Source organism: Haemorhous mexicanus, chromosome 31 (assembly GCF_027477595.1).
Source record: "Haemorhous mexicanus isolate bHaeMex1 chromosome 31, bHaeMex1.pri, whole genome shotgun sequence".
Classification (NCBI taxonomy): domain Eukaryota; kingdom Metazoa; phylum Chordata; class Aves; order Passeriformes; family Fringillidae; genus Haemorhous; species Haemorhous mexicanus.
In genome coordinates, this window is record NC_082371.1 from 2,701,420 (window position 1) to 2,724,573 (window position 23,154).

The following is a 23,154-nucleotide window of genomic DNA, read 5'->3' on the forward strand; positions in this document are numbered from 1 at the left end:
CAGTGCCCCCAGTGCCCCCAGTTCCCCATCCCAGTTCCCCATCCCAGTGGCCCCCAGTGCCCATCCCAGTGCCCCCAGCCCTGCGCCACCCCCCCAGGCCCTGGTGTCCCCCAGGCACGGCGCGTGGCATCATCATCTCCCCAGGTGACCTCAGTGCCCCCAGTGCCCCCAGTGCCCATCCCAGTTCTCCATCCCAGTGCCCCCAGTGCCCATCCCAGTTCCCCATCCCAGTGCCCCCTGGCCCTTTGTCACCTCGGTGTCCCCCAGGCACGGCGCGTGGCATCGTCATCTCCACGGGTGACTGCAGTGCACCCAGCGCTCCCAGTGCCCCCAGTGCCCATCCCAGTGCCCCCAGCCCCGTGCCACCCCCCCCTGGGCCCTTTGTCACCTCGGTGTCCCCCAGGCACGGCGCGTGGCATCGTCATCTCCACGGGTGACTGCAGTGCACCCAGTGACCCCAGTGTCCCCAGTGCCCATCCCAGTGCCCATCCCAGTTCCCCATCCCAGTGCCCCCAGTGCCCCATCCCAGTTCCCCATCCCAGTGCCCCCTGGCCCTTTGTCACCTCGGTGTCCCCCAGGCACGGCGCGTGGCATCGTCATCTCCACAGGTGACTGCAGTGCACCCAGTGCTCCCAGTGCCCCCAGTGCTCCCAGTGCCCATCCCAGTTCCCCATCCCAGTGCCCCCAGACCTTTTGTCACTTCGGTGTCCCCCAGGCACGGCGCGTGGCATCATCATCTCCATGGGTGACCTCAGTGCCCCCAGCGCCCCAGTGCCCATCCCAGTTCCCCATCCCAGTGCCCCCAATGCCCATCTCAGTGCCCATCCCAGTTCCCAGTGCCCCCAGACCTTTTGTCACCTCGGTGTCCCCCAGGCACGGCGCGTGGCATCGTCATCTCCACGGGTGACCGCACGGTGATGGGCAGGATCGCCTCGCTGGCCTCGGGGCTGGAGGTGGGCCGGACCCCCATCGCCATGGAGATCGAGCACTTCATCCGCCTCATCACCGGCGTGGCCGTCTTCCTCGGCCTCTCCTTCTTCATCCTCTCGCTCATCCTCGGCTACACCTGGCTCGAGGCCGTCATCTTCCTCATCGGCATCATCGTGGCCAACGTGCCCGAGGGGCTGCTGGCCACCGTCACCGTGAGTGGGGGCGAACTGGGAGGGACTGGGAGCAAACTGGGATGGACTGGGAGTTACTGGGATTGAGATACTGGGGACTGAGATTGAGCTGGGATGGACTGGGAGGGATGGGGAGCATCCACCGTCATCTTCCTCCTTGGCATCATTGTGGCCAACGTGCCCAAGGGGCTGCTGGCCACCGTCACCGTGAGTGCGGGGCGAACTGGGAGGGACTGGGAGTAAACTGGGATGGACTGGGAGTCACTGGGATTGAGATATTGGGGATTGAGATTGAGCTGGGATGGACTGGGAGCACCACCATCATCTTCCTCATCGGCATCATCATGGCCAACGTGCCCGAGGGGCTGCTGGCCACCGTCACCGTGAGTGGGGGTGAACTGGGAGGGACTGGGAGCAAACTGGGATGGACTGGGAGTCACTGGGATTGAGATATTGGGGATTGAGATTGAGCTGTGATGGCCTGGGATGGATGGGGAGCATCCACCATCATCTTCCTCATCGGCATCATCGTGGCCAACGTGCCCGAAGGGCTGCTGGCCACCGTCACCGTGAGTGGGGCAAACTGGGAGGGACTGGGAGGGACTGGGAGGGACTGGGAGTCACTGGGATTGAGATATTGGGGATTGAGATTGAGCTGGGATGGACTGGGAGCACCACCATCATCTTCCTCATTGGCATCATCATGGCCAACGTGCCCAAGGGGCTGCTGGCCACCGTCACCGTGAGTGGGGGTGAACTGGGAGGGACTGGGATGGACTGGAAGTCACTGGGATTGAGATATTGGGGATTGAGATTGAGCTGGGATGGACTGGGATGGATGGGGAGCATCCACCATCATCTTCCTCATCAGCATCATCGTGGCCAACGTGCCCGAGGGGCTGCTGGCCACTGTCACCGTGAGTGGGAGCGAACTGGGAGGGACTGGGAGCAAACTGGGATGGACTGGGAGTCAGTGGGATTGAGATATTGGGGACTGAGATTGAGCTGGGATGGACTGGGAGCATCCACCATCATCTTCCTCATTGGCATCATCGTGGCCAGCATGCCCGAGGGGCTGCTGGCCACTGTCACGGTGAGGGGCTGGGGGCACTGGGGGCACCAGGAGGGCACTGGGAGGGCACTGGGAATGCAATATGAGGCACTGGGGGCACTGGGAGGGCATTGGGAGGGGAGCTACACCGTCTTCTTCCTCATGGGCATCATCGTGGCTAGCATGCCCAAGGGGCTGCTGGCCACTGTGGGAGGGGGCACTGGGATAATTTTGGAGTGCTGGGGGGTCCACAGACCCCACCTCCGTGACACCCTGGGGTGCCCCCCCCAGGTGTGCCTGACCCCCGTGACCAGGTGATCACAATAGGGTTTGGGTATTGAGGGCACCCTGGGGGCACACTGAGGGGGTTCTGGTGCCACTTTTGGGATCAGGGGGACTCTGTTCACCCCACACCAGGGGTCCCACCCCCGTGACACCCCGGGGTCCCCCCCCAGGTGTGCCTGACCCCCGTGACCAGGTGATCACAATAGGGTTTGGGTATTGAGGGCACCCTGGGGGCACACTGAGGGGGTTCTGGTGCCACTTTTGGGATCAGGGGGACTCTGTTCACCCCACACCAGGGGTCTCACCCCCGTGACACCCCGGGGTGCCCCCCAGGTGTGCCTGACCCCCGTGACCAGGTGATCACAATAGGGTTTGGGTATTGAGGGCACACCCTGGGGGTTCTGGTGCCACTTTTGGGGTCAGGGTGATTCTGTTCACCCCACACCAGGGGTCTCACCCCCGTGACACCCCGGGGTGCCCCCAGGTGTGCCTGACCCTCACTGCCAAGCGCATGGCCAGGAAGAACTGCCTGGTGAAGAACCTGGAGGCCGTGGAGACGCTGGGCTCCACCTCCACCATCTGCTCGGACAAGACCGGGACCCTGACCCAGAACCGCATGACCGTGGCCCACATGTGGTTCGACAACCAGATCCACGAGGCCGACACCACCGAGGACCAGTCGGGTGAGCGGGGGCACCCCGAGACCCCCAGTGCCCCCAGCACCCCGATCTCCTGGCACCCCAATGCCCTGGGACCTCGGTACCCAAATCCCCTGGCACCCCAATGCCCCAAAACCCAAATCCCCCAAAACCCTGGAACCAGGGTGGTCAATGGGTGACACCAATGGGTGGCACTGGTGACACCAGGGTGGTCAATGGATGATGCTGGGATGGCCAATGGGTGACACCAATGGGTGACACTGGTGACACTGACCATGCCCTGTGCCCCGTGTCCCCAGGTGCCACCTTCGACAAGTGCTCTCCCATGTGGGTGGCCCTGGTGACACCGGGGTGGTCAGTGGGTGACACCAGGGTGGTCACACTGGTGACACTGGGATGGTCAGTGGGTGACACCAGGGTCGTCAGTGGGTGACACTGGTGACACTGACCATGCCCTGATGTCCCCAGGTGCCACCTTCAACAAGCTCTCTCCCACATGGGCGGTGCTGGTGACACCAGGGTGGTCAGTGGATGATAGTGGGGTGGTCAGAGGGTGACACTGGTGACACTGATCATGCCCGTGTCCCCAGGTGCCACCTTCGACAAGCGCTCTCCCACATGGCCAGCCCTGGTGACACCAGGGTGGTCAGTGGATGATAGTGGGGTGGTCAGTGGGTGACACTGGTGACACTGGGATGGTCAATGTGTGACACCAGGGTGGTCAGTGGGTGACACTGGTGACACTGACCATGCCCCGTGTCCCCAGGTGCCACCTTCGACAAGCGCTCTCCCACGTGGGCAGCCCTGGTGACACCAGGGTGGTCAGTGGATGATACTGGGGTGGTCAATGTGTGACACCAGGGTGGTCAGAGGGTGACACTGGTGACACTGACCATGCCCCGTGTCCCCAGGTGCCACCTTCGACAAGCGCTCTCCCACGTGGGCGGCCCTGGTGACACCAGGGTGGTCAGTGGATGATACTGGGGTGGTCAATGGGTGACACCAGGGTGGTCAGAGGGTGACACTGGTGACACTGACAATGCCCTGTGCCCCGTGTCCCCAGGTGCCACCTTCGACAAGCGCTCTCCCACGTGGGCAGCCCTGGTGACACCAGGGTGGTCAGTGGGTGATAGTGGGGTGGTCAGAGGGTGACACTGGTGACACTGACCATGCCCGTGTCCCCAGGTGCCACCTTCGACAAGCGCTCTCCCACATGGCCAGCCCTGGTGACACCAGGGTGGTCAGTGGATGATACTGGGGTGGTCAGTGGGTGACACTGGTGACACTGGGATGGTCAATGGGTGGCGCCAGGGTGGTCAGTGGGTGACACTGGTGACACTGACCATGCCCTGTGCCCCGTGTCCCCAGGTGCCACCTTCAACAAGCGCTCTCCCACGTGGGCAGCCCTGGTGACACCAGGGTGGTCAGTGGGTGATACTGGGGTGGTCAGAGGGTGACACTGGTGACACTGACCATGCCCCGTGTCCCCAGGTGCCACCTTTGACAAGCGCTCTCCCACGTGGGCGGCGCTGGTGACACCAAGGTGGTCAGTGGATGATCCTGGGGTGGTCAGAGGGTGACACCAGGGTGGTCAGTGGATGATACTGGGTTGGTCAATGGGTGACACCAGGGTGGTCAGTGGGCGACACTGGTGACACTGACCATGCCCTGATGTCCCCAGGTGCCACCTTCGACAAGCGCTCTCCCACGTGGGCGGCGCTGGCGCGCATCGCGGGGCTCTGTAACCGCGCCGTGTTCAAGCCGGGCCAAGAGAACGTCTCCATCTCCAAGGTGGGGGGGTCCCCGTGCCCCGGGGAGGGGACAGAGGGGACAGCCCCGCGGTGACAGCGGTGTCCCCCGCAGCGGGACACGGCCGGGGACGCGTCGGAGTCGGCGCTGCTCAAGTGCATCCAGCTGTCGTGCGGCTCCGTCAAGAGGATGCGGGACAGGAACCCCAAAGTGACCGAGATCCCCTTCAACTCCACCAACAAGTACCAGGTGCGGGCACGGGGGGCACGGGGGGCACCGGGGGCAGGGGGGGGCACTGGGGGCAATGGGGGAACTGGGGGAACTGGGGGCACTGGGGGAAATGGGGGCAATGGGGGAACTGGGGGTAATGGGGGCACCGGGGGCAGGGGGGGCACTGGGGGAACTGGGGGCACTGGGGTAACTGGGGGAACTGGGGGCAATGGGGGAACTGGGCAATGGGGGTAATGGGGGAATTGGGAGCATGGGGGGCACTGGGGGAACTGGGAGAACTGGGGGAACTGGGGGCAATGGGGGCAATGGGGGCAATGGGGGAACTGGGGGCAATGGGGGAACTGGGGGCAATGGGGGAACTGGGGGAACTGGGGGCACTGGGGGCAATGGGGGCACTGGGGGCAATGGGGGCAGTGGGGGAACTGGGGGCAATGGGGCACTGGGGGCAATGGGGGAACTGGGGGCAATGGGGGAACTGGGGGAACTGGGGGCACTGGGGGCAATGGGGGAACTGGGGGAACTGAGGGAAATGGGGGCAATGGGGGCAATGGGGGAACTGGGGACACTGGGGGAAATGGGGGCAATGGGGGAACTGGGGGAACTGGGGGCAATGGGGCACTGGGGGCAATGGGGGAACTGGGGCAGGGGGGGAACTGGGGGCACTGGGGGCAATGGGGGAACTGGGGGCAATGGGGGCACGGGGGTCGGGGGGGCATGAGGGGCACTGGGGGAACTGAGGGCACGGTGGGCATGGGGGGCACTGGGGGCATGGGGGGCAATGAGGGCACTGGGGGGCAATGGGGGAACTGGGGGCAATGGGGGAACTGGGGGCACAGAGGGCAATGGGGGAACTGGGGACACTGGGATGGGCAACTAGGGGCAATAGGAAGGGAAGCTGGGGGCACTGGGGGCATGGTGAGCATGTGGGCACTGGATGGGGCATGGGGGGCACTGGGGGCACTGGGGGCACTGGGATCATTGGGGGCAATGGGGGGAACTGGGGGAACTGGGACGGGGAGCTGGGGATGCGGGGGGAACTGGGATGGGGCACTGGGAGCACTGGGGGCACTGGGGGCATGGGGGGAATGGGTGGCACTGGGCAGTGTGTGTGTGACCCTGGGGTGACATGGGGCAGTATGTGGGTGACACTGGAGTGTCTCTGGGTGACACTGGGCAGGGTGTGTGTGACCCTGGGGTGCCTCCGGGTGACCCTGGAGTGACTCTGGTGACCCTGGGGTGGCTCTGGGTGACCCTGGGCTACCCGTGGGTGACCCTGGGCTGCTTGTGGGTGACCCTGGAGTGGCCCTGGTGACCCTGGGCTGCCTGCGGGTGACCCCACGCTGACCGTGGCGCGTGACCCCGCTGTCCCCTGTCCGTCCCCGTGTCCAGCTGTCCATCCACGAGCGCGAGGAGGACCCCCAGGGCTACCTGCTGGTGATGAAGGGAGCCCCCGAGCGCATCCTGGACCGCTGCTCCCGCATCCTCCTGCAGGGCCAGGAGCAGCCCCTGGACCAGGAGATGCGCGAGGCCTTCCAGAACGCCTACCTGGAGCTGGGGGGGCTCGGGGAGAGGGTCCTGGGTACGCCCGGGGGTCCTGGGAGGGGTACTGGGGAGATTTGGGGGTCCTCGGGTTGCTGGAAGGGGATCCAGAGGGGATTTGGGGGAGAAGATCCTGGATGAGAGCATGGAGGAACCTTCCAGAACGCCTACCTGGAGCTGGGGGGGCTCGGGGAGAGGGTCCTGGGTACGCCCAGGGGTCCTGGGAGGGGTTCTGGGGAGATTTGGGGTCCTTGGGTTGCTGGAAGAGGATCCAGAGGGGATTTGGGGAGAAGATCCTGGATGAGAGCATGGAGGAACCTTCCAGAACGCCTACCTGGAGCTGGGGGGGCTCGGGGAGAGGGTCCTGGGTACGCCAGGGGATCCTGGGGGGTCCTGGGGAGGGGTCCTGGGAGGGGTTCTGGGAGATTTGGGGGTCCTTGGGTTGCTGGAAGGGGATCCAGAGGGGATTGGGGGAGAAGATCCTGGATGAGAGCATGGAGGAACCTTCCAGAACGCCTACCTGGAGCTGGGGGGGCTCGGGAAAAGGGTCCTGGGGGGCTGGAAAGGGATCCAGAGGGAATTTTGGGGGTCCTCAGGGGAGCAGTACCTGGATAAGAAGATGGAAGAACCTTCCAGAACCCCTACATGGATCTGGGGGGGATCAGGGAGGGTCCTGGGGGGTCCTGGGTACATCCAGGGGGACCTGGTGGTCCCCAGGGTTCTGTCACCTGTACAGAATTTCCTGGGGGTGTTTTTGGGGGTCTCAATGTCCCCTCGGTGTCCCCAGGGTTCTGTCACCTGTACAGAAGTTCCTGGGGGTGTTTTTGGGGTCCCAGTGTCCCCTCGGTGTCCCCAGGGTTCTGCCACCTGTACCTGTCCCCAGACATGATCCTGGGGGGTCCCTGTGGGGTCCCTCGTGGATTCCTGGGGGTGTTTTTGGGGTCTCACTGTCCCCCCTCCCAATGTCCCCAGGGTTCTGTCACCTGTACCTGCCCCCGGACACGATCCTGGGGGTGTTTTCGGTGTCCCTGGGGTCTCAATGTCCCCTCGGTGTCCCCAGGGTTCTGTCACCTGTACAGAAGTTCCTGGGGGTGTTTTTGGGGTCACACTTTCCCCCCACAATGTCCCCAGGGTTCTGTCACCTGTACCTGCCCCTGGACACGATCCTGGGGGTCTCTGTGGGGTCTCTCGTGGATTCCTGGGGGTGTTTTTGGGGTCTCAGTGTCCCCTCGGTGTCCCCAGGGTTCTGCCACCTGTACCTGCCCCCAGACACGATCCTGAGGGTGTTTTTTGGTGTCCCTGGGGTCTCAGTGTCCCCTCGGTGTCCCCAGGGTTCTGCCACCTGTACCTGCCCCCGGACACGATCCTGGGGGGTGTTTTTGGGGTCACACTGTCCCCCACAATGTCCCCAGGGTTCTGCCACCTGTACCTGCCCCCGACACGATCCTGGGGGTGTTTTTGGGGTCTCAGTGTCCCCTCGGTGTCCCCAGAGTTCTGTCACCTGTACAGAATTTCCTGGGGGTGTTTTTGGGGTCACACTGTCCCCTCGGTGTCCCCAGGGTTCTGCCACCTGTACCTGCCCCCGGACACGATCCTGGGGGTGTTTTTGGGGTCACACTGTCCCCCACAATGTCCCCAGGGTTCTGCCACCTGTACCTGCCCCCGGACACGATCCTGGGGGTGTTTTTGGGGTCACACTTTCCCCCACAATGTCCCCAGGGTTCTGCCACCTGTACCTGCCCCCGGACAAGTTTCCCCGCGGGTTCCGTTTCGACGCGGACGAGGTGAATTTCCCCACCAGCGACCTTTGCTTCGTGGGGCTCATGTCCATGATCGACCCGCCCCGCGCCGCCGTGCCCGACGCCGTGGGCAAGTGCCGGAGCGCCGGCATCAAGGTGGGACCCCAAAACCCCCGATCCGGGACCCCAAAACCCTCCTGAGCCTGACCGGGACCCCAAAATCCCCCACCTGGGACCCCAAAACCCCCACCTGGGACCCCAAAACCCCGGCCCGGAACCCCAAAACCCTCCTGAGCCTGCCCGGGACTCCAAAACCCCCACCTGGGACCCCAAAACCCCGGCCCGGGACCCCAAAACCCCCATCTGGGACCCCAAAACCCCGGCCCGGGACCCCAAAACCCTCCTGAGCCTGCTCGGGACCCCAAAACCCTCCTGACCCTGCCCGAGACCCCAAAACCCCCACCTGGGACACCAAAACCCCCACCTGGGACCCCAAAACCCCCACCCGGGACCCTAAAACCCTCCTGAGCCCGCCCAGGACCCCAAAATCCCCACCTGGGACCCCAAAACCCCGGCTCGGGACACCAAATCCTCCTGAGCCTGCGCGGGACCCCAAAACCCCCGCCTGGGACCCCAGAAAGCCCCTGAGCCTGCACGGGACCCCAAAACCCCCCTGACCCCACCTGGGACCCCAAAACCCCGCCCCGGGACCCCAAACCCTCCTGAGCCTGCCTGGACCCCAAAATCCCCAGGGACCCCAAAACCCGCCCCCAGGACCCCAAAACCCTCCTGAGCCTGCCTGGACCCCAAAACCCCTGCCCAGGACCCCAGAATGCCCCTGAGCCTGCCCAGGACCCCAAAAACCTCCTGACCCCACCTGGAACTCCAAAACCCCCACCTGGGACCCCAAAACTCCCGCCTGGAACCCCAAAACCCCCATCCAGGACCCCAAAACCCTCCTGAGCCTGCCCGGGACCCCAAAATCCCCGGCCCGGGACCCCAAAACCCTGGCCCCAGGACCCCAAAACCCCCATCTGGGACCCCAAAACCCTCCTGACCCCACCTGGGACCCCAAAACCCCGACCCAGGACCCCAAAACCCTCCTCGAGCCCACCCAGACCCCAAAACCTTCCCCGAGCCCACCTGGGACTCCAAACCCCTTGCTGACCCCACCCAGGACCCCAAACCCCCCCACCCCGAGACCCCCAGACCCCAAAACCCCCCTGAGCCCACCTGGGATCCCCATTTCCCCTTGCCCCCCCCCACTCCACGGTACTCTCAGGTGTCCCCAGGTGTCCCCAGGTGCCCACAAGTGCCCCCAGGTGTCCCCCAGGTGCCTCCAGGTGTCCCTCAGGTGCTCCCAGGTGTCCCCCAGGTGTCCCCCAGGTGTGCCCAGGTGCTGATGGTGCCCCCCCAGGTGATCATGGTGACCGGGGATCACCCGATCACGGCCAAGGCCATCGCCAAGGGCGTGGGGATCATCTCCGAGGGCAACGAGACCGTGGAGGACATCGCGGCACGGCTCAACATCCCCGTCAGCCAGGTGAACCCCAGGTGAGCTCCACGTGAGACAGGTGAGACATCCCCATCAGCCAGGTGAGCCCCAGGTGAGCCCCAGGTGAGCTCCAGGTAAGCTCTAGGTGAGACATCCCCATCAGCCAGGTGAGCCCAGGTGAGCCCCAGGTGAGCTCCAGGTGAGCTCCAGGTGAGGCAGGTGAGCCCCAGGTGAAGCCCAGGTGAGATCCAGGTGAGCCAGGTGAACCCCAGGTGAGCTCCACGTGAGACAGGTGAGACATCCCCATCAGTCAGGTGAGCCACAGGTGAGCTCCAGGTGAGACAGGGGGAGCCCCAGGTGAGACAGGGGAGCCCTAGGTGAAGCCCAGGTGAGCCAGGTGAGCCCCAGGTGAGCCAGGTGAGCCCCAGGTGAACCACAGGTGTTCTCCAGGTGAGACAGGTGAGACATCCCCATCAGCCAGGTGAGCTCCAGGTGAGCCCCAGGTGAGGTCCAGGTGAGCTCTAGGTGAGACAGGTGAGACATCCCCATCAGCCAGGTGACCCCCAGGCGAGCCCCAGGTGAGCTCCAGGTAAGCTCTAGGTGAGACAGGTGAGCTCCAGGTGAGCCCCAGGTGAGCTCCAGGTGAGCTCCAGGTGAGACAGGTGAGACATCCCCATCAGCCAGGTGACCCCCAGGCGAGCCCCAGGTGAGCTCCAGGTAAGCTCTAGGTGAGACAGGTGAGCTCCAGGTGAGCTCCAGGTGAGCTCCAGGTGAGCTCCAGGTGAGCTCCAGGTGAGACAAGTGAGACATCCCCATCAGCCAGGTGAGACCCAGGTGAGCCCCAGGTGAGCACCAGGTGAGCTCTAGGTGAGACATCCCCATCAGCCAGGTGAGCTCCAGGTGAGCCCCAGGTGAACCCCAGGTGAGCCCCAGGTGAGCCCCAGGTGAGCCCCAGGTGAACCCCAGGTGTGCTCCAGGTGAGACATCCCCATCAGCCAGGTGAACCCCAGGTGAGCCCCAGGTGAGCCCCAGGTGAGCTCCAGGTGAGACAGGTGAGCCCCAGGTGAAACCCAGGTGAGCTCCAGGTGAGACAGGTGAGCCCCAGGTGAAACCCAGGTGAGCTCCAGGTGAGACAGGTGAGACATCCCCATCAGCCAGGCGAGCCCCAGATGAGCCCCAGGTGAGATAGATGAGCCCCAGGTGAACCCCAGGTGTGCTCCAGGTAAGACATCCCCATCAGCCAGGTGAGCTCCAGGTGAGCCCCAGGTGAACCCCAGGTGAGCTCCAGGTGAGACAGGTGAGACATCCCCAACAGCCAGGCGAGACCCAGGTGAGCCCCAGGTGAGCTCCAGGTGAGCTCCAGGTGAGACAGGTGAGACATCCCCATCAGCCAGGTGAGCTCCAGGTGAGCTCCAGGTGAGACAGGTGAGCCCCAGGTGAACCCCAGGTGAGCTCCAGGTGAGCCAGGTGAACCCCAGGTGAGCTCCAGGTGAGACAGGTGAGACATCCCCATCAGCCAGGTGAGCCACAGGTGAGCCCCAGGTGAGCTCCAGGTAAGCTCTAGGTGAGACATCCCCATCAGCCAGGTGAACCCCAGGTGAGCCCCAGGTGAGCCCCAGGTGAGCTCCGGGTGAGCCAGGTGAACCCCAGGTGAGCTCCAGGTGAGACAGGTGAGACATCCCCATCAGCCAGGTGAGCCCCAGGTGAGCCCCAGGTGAGCCCCAGGTGAGCTCCAGGTGTGCTCCAGGTGAGACAGGTGAGACATCCCCATCAGCCAGGTGAGCCCCAGGTGAGCCCCAGGTGAGCCCCAGGTGAACCCCAGGTGTGCTCCAGGTGAGACATCCCCATCAGCCAGGTGAACCCCAGGTGAGCCCCAGGTGAGCCCCAGGTGAGCTCCAGGTGAGACAGGTGAGCCCCAGGTGAAACCCAGGTGAGCTCCAGGTGAGACAGGTGAGACATCCCCATCAGCCAGGTGAGCCACAGGTGAGCCCCAGGTGAGACAGGGGAGCTCCAGGTGAGCCCCAGGTGAGACAGGGGAGCTCCAGGTGAGCTCCAGGTGAGCCAGATGAACCCCAGGTGAACCCCAGGTGACCCAGGTAGGGGAAGCTGAGGGGATTTGGGGATCCCGAGGGGTCTTCCAAGAAATTTTGGGGTGCTGGAGCAGATTTTGGGGTTCTGACCAAGGTGTGTGTGGTGCTCAGGTCACACCTGAAGGACACGACCTGGGAGAAGCTGGGGAGGGGATTCTGGGGTCCTAGGGAGTTTTCTCAGGAATTTTGGGGTCCTGGGGGGTTTTCCCAGGAATTTTGGGTGCTGACCCCCCCCAGGGAGGCCAAGGTGTGTTTGGTGCATGGTCACACCTGAAGGACACCACCTGGGAGCCGCTGGGGAGGGAATTTTGGGGTAATCCTGGGGGTGATCCCAGGAATTTTGGGGTCCCTGGGGGTTCTCCTAGGAAATTTGGGGTCCCTGGGGTTTTCCTAGGAATTTCGGGGTGCTGACCCCCCCGTGACCCCCTCCCCAGGGAGGCCAAGGTGCGTTTGGGGCATGGTCACACCTGAGGGACACGAGCTTGGAGCAGCTGGGGAGGGAATTTTGGGGTGATCCTGGGGATGATCCCAAGGATTTTGAGGTCCCTGGGGGTTCTCCTAGGAAATTTGGGGTCCCTGGGGTCTTCCCAGGAATTTCGGGGTGCTGACCCCCCCGTCACCCCCTCCTCAGGGAGGCCAAGGTGTGTTTGGGGCATGGTCACACCTGAGGGACATGAGCTCGGAGCAGCTGGGGAGGGGATTTTGGGGTCCTTGGGGGTTTCCCAGGGATTTTGGGGTCCCTGGGGGTTCTCCTAGGAAATTTGGGGTCCCTGGGGTCTTCCCAGGAATTTTGGGGTGCTGACCCCCCCGTGACCCCGTCCCCAGGGAGGCCAAGGTGTGTTTGGTGCATCGTCACACCTGAGGGACACGAGCTTGGAGCAGCTGGGGAGGGGATTTTGGGGTCTTTGGGGGTTTCCCAGGAAATTTGGGGTCCCAAGGAGTTTTCCTAGGAAATTTGGGGTCCCTGGGGTCTTCCCAGGAGTTTTGGGGTGCTGACCCCCCCGTGACCCCCTCCCCAGGGAGGCCAAGGTGTGCGTGGTGCACGGCTCGGACCTGAAGGACGTGAGCTTGGAGCAGCTGGGGAAGGGATTTTGGGGTGATCCTGGGGGCTCTCCCAGGAATTTTGGGGTCCCTGGGTGTTTTTCCTGGAAATTTCAGGGTGCTGACCCCCCCATGACCCCCCCAGGGAGGCCAAGGTGTGTTTGGGGCATGGTCACACCTGAGGGACATGAGCTCGGAGCAACTAGGGAGGGGATTTTGGGGTGATCCTGGGGGTTCTCCCAGGAATTTTGGGGTCCCTGGGGTCTTCCCAGGAGTTTTGGGGTGCTGACCCCCCCGTGACCCCCTCCCCAGGGAGGCCAAGGCGTGCGTGGTGCATGGTCACACCTGAAGGACGTGAGCTCGGAGCAGCTGGGGAGGGGATTTTGGGGTAATCCTGGGGGTGATCCCAGGGATTTTGGGATCCTGTGGGGTTTTCCCAGGAATTTCGGGGTCCCAGGGTGTTTTTCCTGGAAATTTCGGGGTGCTGACCCCCCCGTGACCCCCTCCCCAGGGAGGCCAAGGCGTGCGTGGTGCACGACTCGGACCTGAGCTTGGAGCAGCTGGGAGGAGATTTTGGGGGTCCTGGAGGTTCTCCCAGGAATTTTGGGGTCCCAGAGGGTTTTCCCAAGAAAATTTGGGGTCCCTGGGATTTTCCCAGGAATTTCGGGGTGCTGAGCCCCCCGTGACCCCCTCTCCAGGGAGGCCAAGGCGTGCGTGGTGCACGGCTCGGACCTGAAGGACATGAGCTCGGAGCAGCTGGACGAGATCCTGCGCAACCACACCGAGATCGTCTTCGCCCGCACGTCCCCCCAGCAGAAGCTGATCATCGTCGAGGGCTGCCAGCGGCAGGTGACACCGCCCTGTCCCTGCCACCCGCGCCACCGCTGTCACCTGTGTCACCTCATCCCAGTGTCCCCAAAGCCCGCAATTCCTACGGTGTCCCCAAGTGTCTCCAAAGCCACCAACTCCTCCGGTATCCCCAGTGCTCTCCATATTCCCAAGGTCCCCAGTGTCCCCAATGTCCCCAGTGTCCCCAAAGCCACCAATGTCCCCAGTATCCCCAGTGTCACAAATGTTCCCCAATGTCCCCAATGCCCCCAATGGTCCCATCATCCCCAATGTCCCCAAAGCCCCCAAAGCCCTCAATGGCCCCAATGTCCCCAATATCCCTAATGCCCCCAGTGTCCCCAATGTCCCCAAAGCCCTCAATGGCCCCAATGTCCCCAATATCCCCAGTGTCCCCAATATCCCCAATGCCCCCAGTGTCCCCAATGTCCCCAAAGTCCCCAAAGCCCTCAATGGCCCCAATATCCCCAATATCCCCAATGTCCCCAATGTCCCCAAAGCCCCCAAAGCCCTCAATGGCCCCAATGTCCCCAACGTCCTCAATGTCCCCAATGTCCCCAATGTCCCCAGTGTCCCCAAAGCCCCCAACGTCCTCAATGTCCCCAATGTCCCCAACGTCCCCGTGTCCCCAGGGTGCCATCGTGGCGGTGACGGGTGACGGGGTGAACGACTCGCCGGCCCTGAAGAAGGCGGACATCGGGATCGCCATGGGCATCGCGGGCTCGGACGTGTCCAAGCAGGCAGCAGACATGATCCTGCTGGATGACAACTTCGCCTCCATCGTCACCGGCGTGGAGGAAGGTCAGGGACAGCCACAGGGCTTTGGGGACATCGGGGACGTGGGGGGTATTGGGGAATTGGGGGGCATTAGGGACATTGGGGACATTGGGGACATTGGGGATATTGGGGTGGTTGGGGATATTGGGGGCATTGGGGACATTGGGGGTGTTCAGGACTTTGGGGACACTGGGGGCATTGGGGACGGTCGGGACATGGGGGGACATTGGGGAATTTGGGGACATTGGGGACATTGGGGACCCTGGGGATATTGGGGGAGTTGGGGATATTGGGGGCATTAGGGACATTGGGGGTGTTCAGGACTTTGGGGACATTGGGGACATTGGGGACGGTAGGGACATTGGGGGTGTTCAGGACTTTGGGGACACTGGGGGCATTGGGGACGGTCGGGACATGGGGGGACATTGGGGAATTTGGGGACATTGGGGACATTGGGGACACTGGGGATATTGGGGGAGTTGGGGATATTGGGGGCATTAGGGACATTGGGGGTGTTCAGGACTTTGGGGACATTGGGGACATTGGGGACGGTCGGGACATGGGGGGACATTGGGGAATTTGGGGACATTGGGGACATTGGGGACACTGGGGATATCGGGGGAGTTGGGGATATTGAGGGCATTAGGGACATTGGGGGTGTTCAGGACTTTGGGGACATTGGGGACATTGGGGACGGTCGGGACATGGGGGGACATTGGGGAATTTGGGGACATTGGGGGCATTGGGGACATTGGGGGTGTTCGGAATTTTGGGGACACTCAGGAAATTGGGGACGCTTGGGACATGGAGGGACATTGGGGACATTGGGTTATTGGGGGTATTGGGGATATTGGGGGTGTTGGGGACTTTGGGGGCGTTGGGGACTTTGGGGACATTGGGGACACCAGGGACGCTCGGGGCATTGGGGATATAGGGGACATTTGGGATATTGAAAGCATTAGGGACATTGGGAGCATTGGGGATATTGGGGACATTTGGGGACTTTGGGGACATTGGGAGTATTGGGAGTGTTGGGGACACCAGGGGCATTGAGAGCATTGGGGCCATTTGAGGTATGGGGACACTGGGGACCTTGGGGACATTTGTGGGTGTTTGGGATATTGGGATATTGGGGACACTGGGGGCATTGGGAGCACTGGGGACATCTGGGGACATGTGGGGACACCGCTGTCCCCTGGCAGGCCGCCTGATCTTTGACAACCTGAAGAAGTCGATCGCCTACACCCTGACCAGCAACATCCCCGAGATCACCCCGTTCCTGCTCTTCATCATCGCCAACATCCCGCTGCCCCTGGGCACTGTCACCATCCTCTGCATCGACCTGGGCACCGACATGGTGAGGGCACCCCAAATCCGCCAAAATCCATCCTAAATCCATCCCAAATCCACCCCAAATCCACCCCAAATCCATCCCAAATCCGCCAAAATCCACCCCAAATCCATCCCACATCCATCCCAAATCCATCCCAAATCCATCCCAAATCCCGCTGCCCCTGGGCACCGTCACCATCCTCTGCATCGACCTGGGCACCGACATGGTGAGGGCACCCCAAATCCACCAAAATCCATCCCACATCCATCCCAAATCTACCCCAAATCCATCCCAAATCCATCCCAAATCCATCCCAAATCCATCCCAAATCCGCCAAAATCCACCCCAAATCCATCCCAAATCCATCCCAAATCCATCCCAAATCCATCCCAAATCCATCCCACATCCATCCCAAATCCATCCCAAATCCATCCCAAATCCACCCAAAATCCACCCCAAATCCATCCTAAATCCATCCCAAATCCATCCCAAATCCACCCCAAATCCATCCCACACCCACCCCAAATCCCACTGCCCCTGGGCACCGTCACCATCATCTGCATCGACCTGGGCACCAACATGGTGAGGGCACCCCAAATCCGCCAAAATCCACCCCAAATCCACCCCAAATCCACCCCAAATCCATCCCAAATCCCGCTGCCCCTGGGCATTGTCACCATCCTCTGCATCGACCTGGGCACTGACATGGTGAGGGCACCCCAAATCCACCCAAATCCACCCCAAATCCATCCCACATCCATCCCAAACCCATCCCAAATCCATCTCAAACCCATCCCAAATCCACCCCAAATCCATCCCAAATCCATCCCACATCCATCCCAAATCCACCCAAAATCCATCCCTCATCCACCCCAAATCCATCCCAAATCCATCCCAAATCCACCCAAATCCATCCCAAATCCACCCCAAATCCATCCCAAATCCACCCCAAATCCACCCCAAATCCACCCCAAATCCACCCCAAATCCAGCCCCAAATCCAGCCCCAAATCTACCCCAAATCCACCCCAAATCCATCCCAAATCCATCCCAAACCCATCCCAAATCCATCCCAAATCCATCCCAAATCCACCCCAAATCCATCCCAAATCCATCCCAAATCCATCCCACATCCATCCCACATCCATCCCAAATCAACCCCAAATCCATCCCAAATCCACCCCAAATCCATCCCAAATCCACCCCAAATCCACCCCAAATCCACCCCAAATCCACCCCAAATCCATCCCAAATCCATCCCAAATCCATCCCAAATCCACCCAAAATCCATCCCAAATCCACCCCAAATTCCCCTGGGACCCCAAATCCCGCCATGACCCCAAATCCATCTCAAATCCTCCTGGAGACTCCAAATCCACCCCAGAGACCCCAGACCCTCCTGTCCCTGGGCACTGCCACCATCCCATGACGTGGGACAGTGGGTGACACCGGGTGACACCGCTGTCCCCTCAGGTCCCCGCCATCTCCCTGGCCTACGAGGCGGCCGAGAGCGACATCATGAAACGGCAACCGCGGAACCCCCGCAGCGACAAGCTGGTCAACGAGCGGCTCATCAGCATGGCCTACGGCCAGATCGGTCAGTGGTCACTCTCTGGGGTCACTCAGGGTCACTCGGGGTCACTCAGGGGTCACTCAGAGCCATCAGCATGGCCTACGGCCAGATCGGTCAGTGGTCACTCTCTGGGGTCACTCGGGGTCACTCAGGGTCACTCAGGGGTCACTCAGGGGTCACTCAGAGCCATCAGCATGGCCTACAGCCAGATCGGTCAGTGGTCACTCTCTGGGGTCACTCAGGGTCACTCAGGGGTCACTCAGGGGTCACTCAGGGGTCACTCAGAGCCATCAGCATGGCCTACGGCCAGATCGGTCAGTGGTCACTCTCTGGGGTCACTTGGGGTCACTCAGAGGTCACTCAGGGGTCAATCAGAGCCATCAGCATGGCCTACGGCCAGATCGGTCAGTGGTCACTCACTGGGGTCACTCAGGGTCACTCAGGGTCACTCGGGGTCACTCAGGGGTCACTCAGAGCCATCAGCATGGCCTACGGCCAGATCGGTCAGTGGTCACTCTCTGGGGTCACTCAGGGTCACTCAGGGGTCACTCAGGGGTCACTCAGAGCCATCAGCATGGCCTACGGCCAGATCGGTCAGTGGTCACTCACTGGGGTCACTCGGGGTCACTCAGGGTCACTCAGGGGTCACTCAGAGCCATCAGCATGGCCTACGGTCAGATCGGTCAGTGGTCACTCTCTGGGGTCACTCGGGGTCACTCGGGGTCACTCAGAGGTCACTCAGGGGTCACTTGGGGTCATTCAGGGGTCACTCGGGGTCAGTCAGGGGTCACTCAGGGGTCACTCAGAGCCATCAGCATGGCCTACGGCCAGATCGGTCAGTGGTCACTCTCTGGGGTCACTCAGGGTCACTCAGGGTCACTCAGGGGTCACTCAGGGTCACTCAGAGCCATCAGCATGGCGTACGGCCCGATCGGTCAGTGAGAGATCTAACATGATCCCAAATCCTGTGGCTCTGATCCCCATCCCGATCCCAATCCTGATCACCATTCCATGGTTGTGATCCCGATCCTGATCCCAATCCCAATCCCAATCCCACAGGGATGATCCAGGCTCTCAGTGGGTTCTTCACACACTTAGTGATCCAATCCCATGTTTTTTATCCAATCCCATGGCTCTGATCCCAATCCCAATCCTGATCCCGATCCTGATCCCAATCCCATGCCTCTGATCCCGATCCCGATCCCGATCCCACAGGGATGATCCAGGCTCTCAGTGGGTTCTTCACACACTTAGTGATCCAATCCCATGGTTTTTAACTCAATCCCATGGCTCTAATCCCAATCCCGATCCTGATCCCAATCCCGATCCCAATCCCAAGGCTCTGATCCCAATTCCGATCCCGATCCCAATCCCACAGGGATGATCCAGGCTCTGGGCAGGTTCTTCACACACTTAGTGATCCAATCCCAAGTTTTTTATCCCAATCCCGTGGCTCTGATCCCAATCCCGATCCCAATCCCAATCCCATGGCTCTGATCCCGATCCCGATCCCAATCCCAATCCCATGGCTCTGATCCCGATCCCGATCCCAATCCCAATCCCATGGCTCTGATCCCGATCCCACAGGGATGATCCAGGCTCTGGGTGGGTTCTTCACACACTCAGTGATCCAATCCCATGGTTTTTATCCCAATCCCATGGCTCTGATCCCAATCCCATGGCTCTGATCCCGATCCCTATCCCGATCCCACAGGGATGATCCAGGCTCTGGGTGGGTTCTTCACCTACTTCGTGATCCTGGCGGAGAACGGGTTCCTGCCGGGGACGCTGCTCGGGATCCGCCTGGCCTGGGACGATCGCTCCAAGAACGACCTGGAGGATTCCTACGGGCAGGAGTGGGTAAGGGACCCTACACACCCCTTACACACCCCTTACACACCACTTACACACCAGTTACACACCAGTTACACACCAGTTACACACCCATAACACCCCTGGGACGATCGCTCCAAGAACGACCTGGAGGATTCCTATGGGCAGGAGTGGGTGAGGGATCTACACTGACCCTACACACCCCTTACACACTGGTTACACACCAGTTACACACCCCTTACACACCAGTTACACACCGGTTACACACCAGTTACACACCCATAACACCCCTTACACTCTGCTCCAAGAACGACCTGGAGGATTCCTACGGGCAGGAGTGGGTGAGGGATCTACACTGACCCTACACACTGGTTACACACCCCTTACACAGCGGTTACACACCAGTTACACACCGGTTACACACCAGTTACACACCAGTTACACACCCATAACACCCCTGGGACGATCGCTCCAAGAATGACCTGGAGGATTCCTACGGGCAGGAGTGGGTGAGGGATCTACACTGACCCTACACACCCCTTACACACTGGTTACACACCAGTTACACACCCCTTACACACCAGTTACACACCAGTTACACACCAGTTACACACCCATAACACCCCTTACACTCTGCTCCAAGAACGACCTGGAGGATTCCTACGGGCAGGAGTGGGTGAGGGACCTACACTGACCCTACACACCAGTTACACACCCCTTACACACCAGTTACACACCAGTTACACACCTACTTCCATCCCATTTCCACACCCATTTCCACCCCCTTTCTGCCTCGTTTCCACCCCCTCTCTCCCGTTCACTCACGGTTTCCCGGTTTCCTCCCCGGTTTCCCCCGTTCTTCACTCCTGGTTTCCTCCCTGCTTTCCCAGTTGTTCACTCACAGTTTCCTCCCCGGTTTCCTCCCAGTTTCCCCGTTTTTCACTCTGGTTTCCCCATTGTTCATTCCTGGTTTCCTCCTGCTTTCCTACCAGCTTCCACCATTGTTCACTCCCAGTTTCCTCCCAGTTTCCTCCCAGTTTCCCGGTTTCTCACTCTGGTTTCCCCCATTTTTCCCTCCCCGGTTTCCTCCCGGTTTCCCGGTTTTTCTCTCTGGTTTCCCCCATTTTTCCCTCCCCAGTTTCCTCCTGGTTTCCCGGTTTCTCACTCTGGTTTCCCCATTGTTCATTCCTGGTTTCCTCCTGCTTTCCTACCAGTTTCCCCCGTTGTTCACTCCCAGTTTCCTCCCAGTTTCCTCCCAGTTTCCTGGTTTTCACTCTGTTTTCCCCCGTTTTTCCCTCCCCGGTTTCCTCCCGGTTTCCCAGTTTTTCACTGTTTTCCCCCATTTTTCCCTCCCAGTTTCCTCCCGGTTTCCCCGTTTTTCACCCTGGTTTCCCTATTGTTCATTCCTGGTTTCCTCCTGCTTTCCTCCCAGTTTCCCCCGTTGTTCACTCCCAGTTTCCTCCCAGTTTCCTCCCAGTTTCCTGTTTTTTCACTCTCTTTTCCCCCGTTTTTCCCTCCCCGGTTTCCTCCCGGTTTCCCGGTTTCTCACTCTGGTTTCCCCCATTTTTCCCTCCCCAGTTTCCTCCCAGTTTCCCGGTTTCTCACTCTGGTTTCCCTCATTTTTCCCTCCCCGGTTTCCTCCCAATTTCCCGGTTTCTCTCTGGTTTCCCCCATTTTTCCCTCCCTGGTTTCCCGGTTTCTCACTCTCTTTTTCCCCATTTTTCCCTCCCCGGTTTCCTCCCGGTTTCCCGGTTTCTCACTCTGGTTTCCCCCATTTTTCCCTCCCCGGTTTCCTCCAGATTTCCCGGTTTCTCTCTCTGGTTTCCCCCATTTTTCCCTCCCTGATTTCCTCCCAATTTCCCGGTTTCTCACTCTGGTTTCCCCCATTTTTCCCTCCCCGGTTTCCTGGTTTCTCACTCTGGTTTCCCCCATTTTTCCCTCCCCGGTTTCCCGGTTTCTCACTCTGGTTTCCCCCATTTTTCCCTCCCCGGTTTCCTCCCGGTTTCCCGGTTTCTCACTCTGGTTTCCCCGTTTTTCCCTCCCCGGTTTCCCGGTGTTTCACCGTTCCCGTCCCCGCAGACGTACGAGCAGCGCAAGGTGGTGGAGTTCACGTGCCACACGGCGTTCTTCGCCAGCATCGTCGTGGTGCAGTGGGCGGATCTCATCATCTGCAAGACCCGCCGCAACTCCGTCTTCCAGCAGGGCATGAAGTGCGACAAAACACCCCAAAAACGCCCCAAAACCCTCCCAAAAATACCCCAGAACCTCCCCAAAAATCCCACCCAAAATGAGAAAAATTCCCTCAAAATCCACCTCAACTCTGTCTTCCAGCAGGGCATGAAGTGCGACAAAACACCCCAAAAACGCCCCAAAACCCCCCCAAAAATACCCCAAAGCCACCCCAAAAAGATCCCAAAATCTCATACAAAACCAGCCAGAATTCCTCCAAAATCCACCCCAACTCTGTCTTCCAGCAGGGCATGAAGTGAGACTAAACACCCCAAAGACGCCCCAAAAAACCAACCCAAAATACCCCAAAAATACCCCAAAATTGCATCCAAAACCACCCCAAAATTGCATCCAAAACAACCCCAAAATCCCATTCAAAACGACCCCAAAATCCCAGCCAAAGCCACCCCAAAATCCCAGCCAAAGCCACCCCAAAATCCCATCCCAAACCATCCCAAAATTCCACCCAAAACCACCCCAAAATTCCACCCCAAAACCACCCCAAAATCCCACCTAAAACCACCCCAAAACCGTCCCCAAAACGCCCCAAAAATACTCCAAAACCACCCCAAAACCACCCCAAAAATCCCACCCCAAAATCCCACCCAAAACCACCACAAAACCGTCCTCAAAACGCCCCAAAAATACCCCAAAACCTCCCCAAAACCTCCCCAAAATGACCCCAAAATCCCATCCAAACCACCCCAAAATCCCACCCAAAACACTCCTGAAATCATCCCAAAATCACCCCAAAATCCACCTCAACTCCATCTTTCAGCGGGGCATGAAGTGGGACAAAACACCCCAAAAATGCCCCAAATTACCCCAAAATCACCCCAAAATCCACCTCAACTCCATCTTTCAGCAGGGCATGAAGTGTGCCAAAACACTCCATAAAGAGCCCAAAACCACCTGAAAATCCTGCCCAAAAAAACCCAAAATCCTACCCAAAACCCACCTGAAATTATCCCAAAATCCTACCTTGAACTCACCCCAAAACCACCCAAAAACCACCCCAAAAACACTCCAAAACAACCCCAAAATCTCACCCCAAAACTACCCCAAAATCTCACCCCAAAATCACCTACAAACCACCCCAAAATCTCACCCCAAAAACACCCCAAAAACACCTACAAACCACCCCAAAATCTCACCCCAAAATCACCTACAAATCACCCCAAAACACCCAAAAAACACACCAAACCACCCCAAAATCTCACCCCAAAACCACCCCAAAATCACCTACAAATCACCCCAAAATCTCACCCCAAAACACCCCAAAACCACCCCAAAACCACCCCAAAATCTCACCCCAAAACCACCCCAAAAACACCAACAAATCGCCCCAAAATCTCACCCCAAAACTACCCCCAAGCCACCCCAAAAACACCTACAAACCACCCCAAAATCTCACCCCAAAACTACCCCAAAAACACCCCAAAAACACCTACAAATCACCCCAAAATCTCACCCCAAAATCTCACCCCAAAAACACCCCAAAACCACCCCAAAATCTCACCCCAAAACTATCCCAAAACCACCCCAAAACCACCTACAAATCACC

The 23,154-nt window shown here is 60.2% G+C and overlaps 1 protein-coding gene across 9 annotated transcripts in view; it reads left to right on the plus strand.

The window, feature by feature from the left end:
* The first annotated feature begins 1,472 nt into the window (after positions 1 to 1,472).
* LOC132340308 (sodium/potassium-transporting ATPase subunit alpha-2) overlaps positions 1,473 to 23,154 on the plus strand; it is a 29,363-nt gene continuing 7,681 nt past the window's right edge. Inside the window, exons 1-13 of one of the 9 annotated variants that reach the window (XM_059871205.1) lie at positions 1,473 to 1,504; positions 2,942 to 3,140; positions 4,798 to 4,907; positions 4,980 to 5,114; positions 6,486 to 6,675; positions 8,355 to 8,530; positions 9,792 to 9,928; positions 13,699 to 13,849; positions 14,479 to 14,647; positions 15,826 to 15,980; positions 17,429 to 17,552; positions 19,243 to 19,388; positions 21,441 to 21,571. In XM_059871205.1, coding sequence (XP_059727188.1) covers positions 2,969 to 3,140; positions 4,798 to 4,907; positions 4,980 to 5,114; positions 6,486 to 6,675; positions 8,355 to 8,530; positions 9,792 to 9,928; positions 13,699 to 13,849; positions 14,479 to 14,647; positions 15,826 to 15,980; positions 17,429 to 17,552; positions 19,243 to 19,388; positions 21,441 to 21,571 — 1,796 coding nt within the window. In that variant the 5' untranslated portion in view covers positions 1,473 to 1,504; positions 2,942 to 2,968. Of the gene's footprint in view, positions 1,505 to 1,671; positions 1,691 to 1,843; positions 1,864 to 1,983; positions 2,039 to 2,941; positions 3,141 to 4,797; positions 4,908 to 4,979; positions 5,115 to 6,485; positions 6,676 to 6,929; positions 7,004 to 8,354; positions 8,531 to 9,791; positions 9,929 to 11,723; positions 11,736 to 11,947; positions 11,957 to 13,698; positions 13,850 to 14,478; positions 14,648 to 15,825; positions 15,981 to 16,125; positions 16,183 to 17,428; positions 17,553 to 18,343; positions 18,364 to 19,242; positions 19,389 to 21,440; positions 21,572 to 23,154 lie in introns of those variants that run through there. The other 8 variants (XM_059871207.1, XM_059871204.1, XM_059871206.1 and 5 more) reach the window with 8 other exon arrangements.